Genomic DNA, 12,339 nt, shown 5'->3' with positions numbered 1-12,339 from the left:
GATTTTTTTGTCCTCTTCACCTTTTGGTGGCTCGCCTTTATGAGGAAGATGAGGATGTCTCTACCCTCTCAGATTGTGACGCAAGACTCTTTGATGTCTCACAAGATATCAATAACATTTCAGCACTTTGAGTCATCTCTCAAACTCACTCTTTTGAAGTCTTTACTTGTCATTGGATGGAAATAAAACTCCAATCAGGCACTTCCCAGGAGAACTCTTCCGTCCCTTCATGTTTCCGTTTTTTGTCTTTATTCCTCCCTCGCTCTTTGTTCTTGAAATGAAAAGCAGTGTGATTTGGCTACAGCATCAGACGCTGTCTGGACTGACTACATCCTGCAGACAGGGTCTAATAAAATAAACATTTTCTGCAATATGTTTGCATTGGACTAAAACTGGCTTTAGGACTGTCTGTGGCTGTTGCAAGTTCATGTGTGTCTCGTTTACAGCACCTTCCTGTATCATTTACAGTTACTGTGACCGAGGCCTCGTTACACAATCCTGTGCCCATTCAGAGCGGATGCAGTAATTGGAGCATTTGTGCACCAAAACATAAACACAGTAGTAATAGTAATAATAATATACTTGTTTGTATTTTTCTGTTTGCATGTTTCTAAATCAGTAAAGATTTTGCTTTAACGCCAGGGTATCTCTGCAAAGCAGAAAATAGAGCCCTGTAGGTATTTAGCTAAAACTAGAGTATAAAAACCAAAAATACGCTCTAAGGCAACTTTTAAAAGGCCTGAATGAAAAAGCATTGCCTTTTTGTAACTGCATACAGGTTGATTGATTTATATATTTCACGCACACTGTTTGTTAATTTAAATTAAACGTCACAGTTTGCACAAACTTTCGACACAAACTTCTGAGAAGCTGTACTTTAGGCTTCCTGTTCTCTGCTGAGAAAGGTTTTGGTCAAAGCAAGGTGTGTCACAAGAAGGCATTTGTGTGTTATGCAAAGATGTTACAGGAAATAAGTCTGTTTTTATGGGAAACACAGACACGTGGCAATAAAAGGAAGCAAGAGAGCACAAGAGCGACATCGGAGCTGGATTGTGAATTATGTCCGGGCTTGTTCGCTCTGTGTGTTAATGATTATCAGAAAAACTCTGAACTCTTTGTGGCCTTTGGTGCAAACACACACATCATGCATATTCTGATCTTCATTAACTGTCTTAGGTAGCAGAGTGTGTGCAGCTCACATACTTTTGCTGCAAGTATGCACTAGCAAAACAAAATTTGCATATTTCAAAGGAAATGTGGATGTTTGGCCTGTCTGTGTGCTATAGAGCTGTTGGTATGCAACACATTACATGCATTACATAAGGTCAAATCATTTAATAGCTTGTGATGAACACCTGAGACACATTCAGTGCCAATAATTGGAATCATCATTTCGATAGAAGTGCAGGAACTGAAAACAAAACTAGATTTTATTGGCCTCTTACATCAGTGCATTCTTACCAAAAACATATTTGCATTCTTTATCTGTTTCTTCCTCCTCATCCAGTCATCTTCCATTCTTCCTTGCAGTGTTGCATCGCCCAGGATGTCTTCAAAGCTTCACCCTTCCAATAACATCGCCCATGCCCGACGGACGGTGAACCAGCTGAGAATAGAGGCGAGCATTGAGAGGATAAAGGTACAGTGCCTCATTCAAGCCACCTCTCCTGTTCTATGTTATGTATCTGTTCCACCAACAACATATGGTCCAGGGGTGCTTGCTCTGGGGGGTGTAATGTTCTCTTTACATATGATTTGTCACTATATAAATAAAATAAAATAGAATTAATGGCTCAAAGTGTAGTGAACTGCTCATGTTCAATGTTACGAGATACCTTAACAAATAAAATACACATTTAAAAACATGTTTATGTTCTGCAGAATAACATGAATGGAGTGTGGGGAAAAATTGTTGTTTTTGGCCAAATGTGAGGTGTGTACATGGGATTAACCAGCCAATCACACAACTGCTTCTCTTAAAAGTTGTTGCTTCTACACAAGCAATAGCATTGGATGATAACTCGTGAATTTGAGCCACTTTGTGGAATACAAATTACAATTTGTTTAGTGATTTGTATTCCTTTTTCAGAGTCTTTACTCCATCAAACCTGGCAGAGACAGACACGATGGTCACATGTTTAGATACAGTGGTGCTTGGAGTTTTTAAGGATATCCTTATTTCACATGTTCATCTCAAATAGATGTGATGCCGTACTCTAAAACCAGTCTAAAGATCCAAAGCTTTTGAACATATAATTGTTGAGCAGTACATAAATATGTGTTGTGTTTACAAATGGATTGACTTTGTGTGCTTGCGCATTGCAACAAAGACATCCATTAAAAGCTCTCTCCATTCGTATGTGATGTTTTTTTTTATTTACTTATTTTTTATTGTTTCCACAGGTATCCAAGGCCTCTGCAGACCTTATGAACTACTGCACCGAACACGCCAGAAATGACCCTCTCCTTACGGGCATCCCTGCTTCAGACAACCCCTTCAAGGAAAAAAAACCCTGCACTATATTGTAGTGGATGTCACCTAGCCTTTATCTGTTTTTTTTTTTTTCTTTTGTGTGTTTGTTTGTTTGTTTTGGCTTATTAATGTTCCTGTATTTCTTTGTGTTGGGAGAAATTGGAGGAGTGGACTGGGATCGAATCATTACCATGTGTTCAGAAACCATGTGTTGTGTGCCTGTTCCAGCAGCCCTGTATTATTCACTGAAAATATTGACCCATTCTTCAGTTTGAGCTCTAACCACTAACAAAACGTTGCTTCCAAGTACGTAATATCAAAGCAGATATCCTTGTCGAAATGTCCCAACAGCACTTGCAATCCTCAGTGATGGATTTTGGTCTTTCCTGATATGTGCACAACGTCATCTCCGGTGGGCAGCGACTGTTACTCATCTCCCTGGTTTGCCTTAAATGGGTTCATGCAGCCAAAGTGTCCCTCCTGCCCTTTAAAGTGTGTCATCCAAGGAGAACAGTGAGAGCTTCAGAAAGAGGTGCCACCGGTATTGTACGGTTTGGATTACTAAATTCAGGGGCGGGTTCTGCTCAGATGTTACCGTGATGTATTTTGGATTGGAGCAGTAACACTTAGTGTTAAATTCCAGTAACGCAAAGTATTTTACAACCCATCCCAGCTGCAGCAGCCCCCAGCTGCTTCTGCGTAATCTGCATCCAGCTCAGTTCAGTCTGTTCCTCTCTGGTACTACAGCTGTAATCTGATAGTGTAAAATCTCCTTGCAGTATAATTACCTTGTATAGTGTTTCCTTTAGCTGATTTAATGAACCGTCATGTTGATATTCATTCCATATGAACACCTTTGGTCAAAGATAATCAGTGCTCAGATTCAGATTTACATGAAGCAACACTGTGTAATGAAAAGCCGGGACCAAGAAAACCAATGACACTGCATATTAGAAATATTTTTAATGGTGTCTGAATTTGACTGTTTTAGCCGTCCTTTGTAAAAACTTTCTGCGGTACGTTATTTTTAGGATGCTCACGACAAAACGTGCTAGCGATCTTTACTCAGTGTCAGCCCCGCCTGCTCGCTCATCACAAGTGTCTTAGTCAAGTGAACGTGCACATCATTATCTTTAAGTGTTTTGGCACCAGGTGGGCGTAATGTGTGTGCATTGATTTATTTTTACTTTTTATTTTTTTTAAACCACTCTCTTAAAACTGCTCTAGTTTTCCACTTTTGTGTTTGTGGGGATGGAGGGTGTCGGTCTGGCATGTGCTGTATGTTGTGATTTGCTGGGAGAAAAATATCTGCTATGGTGAATTTTACAATAAGAAAAAAAAAAAGACAGAATAGATAGTATTAATTCAAATCTTCTTCACTCTAAAGCCTTACTTATGTTTGCCTTGTATGATGAAGAACATTCTAACTTGGGAGTACTTTCTTTAAAGATGTTTCTATCAATTTTTATCTGTGGGATGAAAGTGATTTGTAACAATATTGTGCCATCGGGTTTTGTCTACATGTCACGAGCAGAACTTGTTAAAATTGTGTTTCACTTACCAGGTGCTCCGCTTTTCAGCAGTTTTGGTATTGTTGTCTTCTCCAAAGGGTACTTTCAGGTCTTCAAATCAGCAAGATCTAGTGTTACTATCAATGGTATTGTTATTTTTTATGATTTTTGTCTAAGCTGTCAGTTCTTCTTACTTGCAATAAACGAGTCCTGTATGCCTCCTAAGGAAAAAATTCAGATGACCACTGCCATGTCCTAATTTCTGTCCATTCACAGTGACTCTGTAACAGCCTTATTGTACCATTTATAGATTAATTTAATTGTCAAAATCTGCATTTTGATAACTGTCTTTATTAATATTCCAACATTTGTATGAAGACTTAACTGAAATTAATAAAGTGAAGCATTCCTACAGTCCAATACTGTACTAATATCTCAATAAAAACGTGCCGTGCTGCATAGCCTTGCTACTATCCATGCTGAGATTTATGCAGAATAGAAACCCGATGCTGGCCTCTCATGTCCATAGTGTTATCTGGGGCTACTTCCTCTCATTAGACATGTATGTATTTCTTACTTGGGAGAGAAGAGACCTCGGGCCTCTCACCAGGGCAGTTTAAAAACCGTGTGCAAAGCTAAATATAGAAAGTGCAACACTCTGATTTCCACCACTCTTGGATAGTAACTATTTTGGGGCACAGCCTGCTTAGCCTGAGAGTCTGTTTTTCTTCTCTGCTGGTGGCCTCTTGGGTCTCTCTGACCTTGTTTCATGGCAGCTGGTGGGTACAGAGCTTTTTACGTTTTCTGCTCCACACAATGGGAAGATCATACAGGAATGGCATATTGTCAGCTATTGTAAAAACTACAGAAATACAGGGCTGGATGTGACAGTTCTCACACATACAGCCACGTAGTGATGGAAAAAACAAAACAAAACAATGTCACCTATTATTGTTCAAAAGCTACACAGGCGAAACTCTCCTCTTGTTTTCTCACGGTGCTCGTCCCTCAGAGATCAAATGTCACTGCAGGAAACATGAGCGTTGTTAGTATTGTACAGACTATTAAAAATAGAGACTTGTAATGGAAACTTTAGAGGGGACCTGTTCTCATTTCTAACTCCATGTTTTTATTAACCGACTCTACTAAAGTACCTTTGCAGATTTGCAGCTGAAAATAGTGCTTTTTTTTTTTTTTTTTTACAAACAAAAAAAAAATTTGTGGGCTTTCCTCTGATTGGCTGGCCCTCATAAACAAACAAAGTGTCAGAGGCTTATGTACTTACAGCCAGGGTTGTGTGCTTGAGATGACCGTTGGACTCTGAAGCCTGACCTTAATTACAGTTAGCATCTGCCATTGTAACATTACACATATGACAAATAAAAACAGGCCCATTTCAAGTTGACAAAGCTATGATAAGATTAAAAACTTGTGGCATGTAAAAGCATCCATTAAAGATGTTTTACAGACATCTGTAGACATGAATGCCCCTGAAGGCCACTGCAGTAATCCCAGTTTGTCATTGTGCAGCAATGTGAGAGTTGGGAGTGGGGGGTAGCGGCTGGCAGGGTAGCTCACTGACCATGTGCCCCACTGTGAAAATCTGTCCTGGCAGTTACAGTGTCAGTGTGTAGGAATGTGCTGATGTGTGGGTGAGGCTGGATGATGGAGGGTGTGGAGTGCAGTTGCACCTCAGTTCCTCTGGTAGTCCCAGCTGCATGTTTATCTCTCCATTGCCAGCTAATCTGTACTTTTCCTGTTTAAGTTACAATATGTAATGCACAACTCACCCATAAACAGTGCTGCAAATAATAGAGTACTTTCACGCTAGTGCTGCCTGTATGTCAGTGACTTTATTATTTGTGTTATCAACACTCCTACTTTGGAACATTTCAGAAACTTCTAATTGGCTTCATTTATATAACAGCTTCAGTTTCACAATGATAACATTAGAATATACAAACATGATTAAAGGCCCAGCATGCCCTTATAAACTAATAGGCATTCTCAGTCAGTATGATTCAGCATACTGACACCAAAGCTGTGTAAAACTCTGCAGGAACTTTCATGAGGGCCCCATGTGACAATAAAAATGATGATGCTGAAACTCCTGATGTGATCTATTAGTTTTAGTGATTTAGAGTATGCAATTTCTGGAAATATTACGGTGGGGTTGTTGCTACTATAAAAGCTGCACAACTTTTTCACTAAAAAAGATGGATTGAGATGGCATTTAAAGTTATATAACAAAACATTGGAAAACTGAAATAGAAGGCTTTTATTTTTTTAAATAAATCAGACTTCAAAGCATCTGTTACATTCCTAGAACTCTCTGTGGCTTTTATTTTGAAAACCATGTTTAAACTGGTCATGCCGATGTAACTGGGACTGTCATGTAAGTTTCCACCACTGCTTATAGCTGAGCTCATGAAACCTAAGCGAAACGCCAAACTAGCATGAAATTTGACAGGTGCGACTGGTGAAATGTACCTTATCAATATTTACCATTTCCATAGATGTGGCCTAATTTTTCCGATTCACTTGTTGCTCTGGCTGTCATGCACCCACCAGCTTAAAAGCTCCACGAGCCCACACAGTTAGTGAAACAACTCCTAAATACTTAGGGTGTAATCGTCCATCCCGTCTATATTCTGACACTTCATCTCGAGGAGATAGTCGTCCCCTGTGATGCAAAATCCTTAGAGCAGGACAGCACTTTACTGGCTGGAGTAAATCAAGTCTTGTGCAACATCCCTGCAATGTTTAAACAGTGCTGATAAATGTGTCACGGGTCAAATTCATACGGTTGTGCAGCTGATATGTATTGTTGTGACAGGTGTGTCCTCTTGTTGATATTAATTTGTTTGCCATTAGGATAGCATCTCAGTATAACGCAGCCTAATCAAAAAGCCTTAAATAGCCATAAAGAAGAACCAACACCTCTCTGAGTCTGGGTTAAACAGCACTGATTTTTGGCTAGATGCACCTATTAAAATTATAATTGATCTTGACAGCGCACAGTGCGTTCAAATCTCAATTCATTATATTACTACTGCCTCAGGATATTAGGTTACATCAGCACAAGCCAAATATTCGATGTTCAGAGTGACTCAGCAGCTAACTGAACTTTGCTCTGTGTTTAAACAACAGTGAACTTTTCCCTGCAGTAGCACACGACCACCAGGTGACGATCACGAAAAGGGAAAAACATCCAGCATAAACTTCAAAGGAAGTCAAAAGTGGTATTACAGGGCTTACATCAGCCCTCCGCTGCTCACATCTTAAAATAACCTTTCTTTACATCACAGAGATGCCACGTTACATCAGTCAGCGTCACTTCCTGCAGTCACAAGCCGGGCGACCTTTCACACGGTGCCAGCTAAAACTGTAAAACCACAGGGCCTGTGGGAAATTTTCTAGGGCAGGGGAACATTCTGATCTAGGTAGCACTTAGGAGTGGCTTTAAGTGCACTTTGCATTTCTGAGTGCAGTGGAGGCTTCTGGGTGATGTAGTAAAAACAGAGACCAGCTGAAGCATTACTGAGGCACTGGGTTTTGTTTTGAAGTCCAGTCCTCTGCTATATGCAGCTCAAACTGTGAGATTTAAGTAGAGCACAAAACCCACCAAACTGGCAAAGAATTAGTAAATTCATTCTGACTACAGAGAAGCAAGTCAGTCAAGTTGAGCAGCAGTAAATAATTCACACAGAGGCTGAACTGGATTGTGCAACTCAAGGACAGGCTTCTGCCCTTCTCGTGATTATGACTGTGCACTTTTAGAAGGGGATTGCCCGCCTGACTCCAGCCCTGTGACATCATCGAAACTCAACTCCAGAGAGATCACCTGCATGTGACATAGCTGGGAAGGGAAAGGGTGAGGGGGTGGCGGGAGCGCTCCAGATCATCTTGCACGAGGTTGCGTGCCAAAACCTTGTTTAGAATACGCTCAAAGTTTTTTTCCACTCCTGTTTCCAGTAAGGACTCTCTGCACATTATTGGTCCTGAGGGGAGAAGCCAGCGTATTCTGAGCAAACCCTCAAGAGACCTGCACTAGTTCTCAATATTTTATTTAAATTTTTTTTTTTTTTTTTTTTTTAAATGGTGTGGTACATGTCCCCCCCCTCCTGAGGAAGTCAGCTAGTGAAAATGCAAACTGCCAACAACAAATCAGAGTATTGGTGAAACGGGAACCTGTTTGGATGAATGAGCAAGGTCCTGCTGACCGAGGCAGAAGCTGGAGCAGAGAGAGCTGCGAGGATTATTGTTCTCTTCAGCTCAGAGATGGCACTGAGGCCAACATGACCCCTGTGATCCACATGTGATCCACTTGCTAAAGGTCCCATTTCAGCTCAGCTTTGCTAAAATTTCCAGAAATGCAAAGGAGAGATCAACAAACGCAGTTCTTGTTCCAAAAACAAAATACTTTTATTGACACCAATACAGATAAGTGTCTCGTATTCAGATATTACAAATATTTTTTTATATATATAAAAAAAGAAAAAAAAGAAACATAAATACACTTAAATATAATTAGAAATAATTTAAATTGTAACAAAAGAACTATTTCACTTGTGGCAAGAAGCCAGCTGGTATTAGAAACACTAGATACACAGAATGTCTTCACTGGATGTGTAGCCCTTCCCTTTTTTCTCTCTTTCTTAAATATAAATTATCACAACAGCAAAGTGAACATTAACAGTTTTTAATCAAACAAGTGAAACTGCAGTAGGTCCAGTGTTTCAACGAGTGCTTTGTTTCTGCAGAGAGAGGCCGAGGTCCACTCAACAGCTCCACGTTCTGGTTTCCCCACACTTTTCTGACTTCTCCGTCACAGAGTCCTTTACCAAACAAACACATGATAGTATCCGTCTGTACTGTGTCCAGCCAGTGTCACATTTAAAGAAAGAAAAGAAGAAAAAAACAAAACAAAACAATGCCATTTCCACCGTGTGATGATACAAGAACCTCGCCGTCTCATCTCGATTGCCAAGGCTGACAGATGCAACTCCAAACAGTCCTGTGAAAATCCAACCCCTGCTTTTTTTCCCCTCCTCATCCTTTAAATACATCATCTCATACAGACAGCAAGGTTTTTTTCCCCCTCTTTTCTTCCAGGAATTTTCTTCCCCCCCAAATCAGCAGTGCTTTGGAATTTGATCTTTGGATGGTAATCTGTGTCCATCGGGGTTCACGCCTCTCTTTGTGTGCAGATAAAATTCGTCTCTGGACACATTTTTGTCGCTGGTCAAAGTTCATCGTTCAGGCAAGTTGATGATGGGTACCCACTGGTCCATGCAGCGGCTCTCTCTGCAGAATCTGCTCAGTTTGCTCAGAGCTGGGTCCTTCCATGATGTAGAATGTGGGCTCTAAAAATGCATATAAACAAAAGTATGTAAATGCCTGTTCATTTGTTTACTTCAAAGTACAGATAGTTCCTGTATGTGCTGGTAGATTCAAGGTATTTTCCTCCACCGTGATTCCTCAGAAGTCATGAGGGAGGAGTCATATTCATGTTTACTAAATTCACAAGAACAAGTACTGACATGTTTCCCATGTGAGTAAGAGTTTCAGGCATGTGCACAAAATTCTTATGGTTTTAGCTATAAAACCACATAGATAGAGGAAGAGACACTTACAGTGACAAGGACACAGTGGAGGTCCAAAGGTTCGCCCCCGCTCTGTTTTCCACCTCCCCCACCACCCAATATTTGTGCCAGGCGCCTGGTGTTGTTGACTTTCAGGATGTTGATGTCATTCTCGCAGCAAAAAGCCTGAATGAGAGTAAAGTGGATCTGCAGGGCCACGTCTTTAACGTCCTCTTCATCTGCAGCCAGGACGCACAGAACCACATTATCAGGGTCTCTGCGGGAAAGAGAGAGAGGCGCTGTTAGTCTATGAGGTCATGCATGTACATGCTGCATGGGCTGCTTTCACACAGGGGCAACTTGTTGCAAACTTCAGGACAGATACGTTGCACTTACACATTGAGCGACTTGGCAGCCTCGTAGACGCCGACTGTAATGCCTCCCTGTGGCAGCGCAGAGGTGAGGACTTCCTCCAAAGCTTTGGCCACCGTGTCCATTCTGCAACACACAGTTTCACTTTAACAAACGTTGCAACAGCAGTTTTAACACACACACATAAACCCAAGGAAAACCCCCACCGTACTCTGTCTGGGTAGCGTTAGCTAATCGGACTCCTAGCTAACCAGCCGGTATTCCCTGACTTCGAGCACAACTGACAGCCGTGCAAGGTTTGTTTAACCACTAAAAAAAAACAAAAAACAAGCTAACTCTTGTCAGTTTTGCGGTTTGAGTCCCTTTGACTAGCTTTAATTAGCTCTCCAGTGAGAAATCTGGTGTTTTTCGGTCACCTAAAAGCACACAGCAGCAGCTACGTTAGCTAAGTGGAGACCGGGGCTCGCGACCGGAGCGGTTAACTGAAAAGACACCGGACTGTAGCACCGACAGCTCGCTGAGAAACACCGTCCACACAGCAGCTACAGGCAAACCCCCCCACAAACCTGGATTTATCTTTATCGTGCACTTATCTAATTAATGCATGCGATTAGCTGCACATAAACCACATCAACCTTTAAAATACAAATAATCCAAATTATTTACCTTTCCTGAGAATAATCCGCATTTAGTTCCTCAAATGTCATGTTGTACATAAAATCCAAATCCACCTTTAGCGCAAACAGTACAGTGCTGGTGAGGTATCCTAGTGTCTTCTCGACTTGACACACTTTTTTTATCTTTACTCCACTGTGCTGCAACTGAGAGATAAATCTGGCAACTTCACATTATAAGAGTCCGAGAGAAAGCCCGGCTCTCTCCATTGGTGGTATGCTAATTCTCCTGCTGTGGGATTGGACACATAGGACAGCAGGCGTGTCTGTCTCTTGTCGGGTTACTACCGCAACTGTAGCTGTCTGCTGACCTCCCAACAGTTACACAAAACTACTATTCACTCATATTTCCTCACTAACCTGACTGCAGCTATGTATGTGTGTATGTACAAAGCTTTAGCCTTAATGTTGCCGGTGACCCACTACTGAAGCCAAACCTTGTCCAGCACAGGTATGATTTTATGATGATACAATGACGTAAAGCAACGTTAGAGCAGCCCGACACGAAACAACACGCTATGTTTGAAACTTCATCACTGAAAGCGAGTGTTTAATAAAATAAAGTGTGAAAAATCTGCTGCAGAACTCACCCTCACTCCCGGACAGGACACAGCGGACATCAGGACAACTGCATGGCAACGGGACGCCGCTTAGGAAAGCTGCCCTCTGATTGGTCGACAGTAGAGCGTGCGAAAACACACCGAAACCGCGCGCGAGATCTAAAAAGGACTGGCGCGAGAAAGACCAGCGAGTGGAGGCAAGACTCTTGTGACCCACTTACATCACCTGAGCTACTAAAGCAACGGTTCCTTTACAAAACAGCACTGCCCATCCCTTCCTGTTTCATTTAGATTTAAGCTTTGATTCCAAAGTAAGAATTTTCTTTTTATCATGGAGAGACAAAAGTAAATAAATAAATAACTAAATAAAATAAAAATAAAATAAAAGAATAAATAAGATTTGGTTGCCTACAATTTTCCCAATATTTGAGATATTACAGCAGTTTAAAAGTAAGTAGGTATATTTATTTTTCTAAAGCAAATTTAAAACTAAAGTGCTTTACAGTAAAACAAAATAGTATAAATGGGTTTATGCTACACACTTTCACAATGTTTAAATGAAATAACCTGAAAGCAACCAATCCTCCAATCACAGTTCCAGACATCAGTTTCTCATATAGCTTGACAGAGAACTGATGTCATTCCAGAGTTTTGAAATAAGCTATGACCACAGGATGATCAGAAGTGACTGAGAAGCAGACCTTAATGGTCTTGAGGGAATATATGGCCACAGCATACTACATATACAGTTGCAAGACTTTTTAAAGGCTTTACACACAAATATGGCTCCTAACACAGAGCTCTCTTTTTCGTTCCAGTCAGTAATCTGGCTGCAGCATTTTGGACTAATTGTATATGGGAAAGAGATGATTGTCAGTGTAACCTTACTATGACCACTATTATTTAAAATCTAATTACAGAGAAACTTTGGTTGGTTAAATGTAGTTAAATGTAGTAAGCTAGTAGTAGCTAAGCTCACCTTTAAATCACTTTTCCAAACCAACAACAGTAGTATTTATTTGATTAAAAATTGTATTCAGATTCAAGTTTTGTTGTGAAATTTAAAGCCAAATGTAAGAAACCCTTAAACCAGATTAATATCCTGTTAAATGTTTTAAATCTGGGTTTGTATTATAGTTGAAAATAAAACAATTTAGCTTTTCC

General features: G+C 40.7%; 2 protein-coding genes across 3 annotated transcripts in view; one reads left to right on the top strand and one right to left on the bottom strand.

Annotated features, from left to right (window-relative positions):
• gng12a (guanine nucleotide binding protein (G protein), gamma 12a) overlaps positions 1-4,404 on the top strand; it is a 39,995-nt gene extending 35,591 nt beyond the window's left edge. Inside the window, exons 2-3 of the mRNA XM_085388767.1 lie at positions 1,531-1,639; positions 2,404-4,404. Of these exons, the coding sequence (XP_085244893.1) occupies positions 1,547-1,639; positions 2,404-2,529 (219 nt within the window). The 5' untranslated portion in view covers positions 1,531-1,546 and the 3' untranslated portion in view covers positions 2,530-4,404. The remainder of the gene's footprint in view (positions 1-1,530; positions 1,640-2,403) is intronic.
• A 3,996-nt stretch (positions 4,405-8,400) lies between these two features.
• gadd45aa (growth arrest and DNA-damage-inducible, alpha, a) lies at positions 8,401-11,243 on the bottom strand. Of its 2 annotated transcripts, none has more exons than XM_085389765.1 (4): positions 11,206-11,243; positions 9,966-10,067; positions 9,621-9,846; positions 8,401-9,350 (listed from the first exon to the last, which is right to left on the bottom strand). In XM_085389765.1, the coding sequence occupies exons 2-4, from the start codon at positions 10,064-10,066 to the stop codon at positions 9,237-9,239; spliced, it is 441 nt and encodes a 146-aa protein (XP_085245891.1). In that variant the 5' UTR covers position 10,067; positions 11,206-11,243; the 3' UTR covers positions 8,401-9,236. The 2 variants fall into 2 exon arrangements, with proteins under 2 accessions (XP_085245891.1, XP_085245890.1); XM_085389764.1 differs by lacking the exon at positions 11,206-11,243 and adding an exon at positions 10,608-10,771 and having other exon boundaries at positions 8,403-9,350.
• Between the last annotated feature and the right edge of the window lie 1,096 nt (positions 11,244-12,339).

This window comes from Rhamphochromis longiceps, linkage group LG18, assembly GCF_057381845.1.
Source record: "Rhamphochromis longiceps isolate RC_006_pf linkage group LG18, R_longiceps_female_GT1.1, whole genome shotgun sequence".
NCBI lineage: Eukaryota > Metazoa > Chordata > Actinopteri > Cichliformes > Cichlidae > Rhamphochromis > Rhamphochromis longiceps.
Note: the sequence above shows the minus strand (reverse complement) of the source record. Positions and strands in the feature narration are given on the sequence as shown.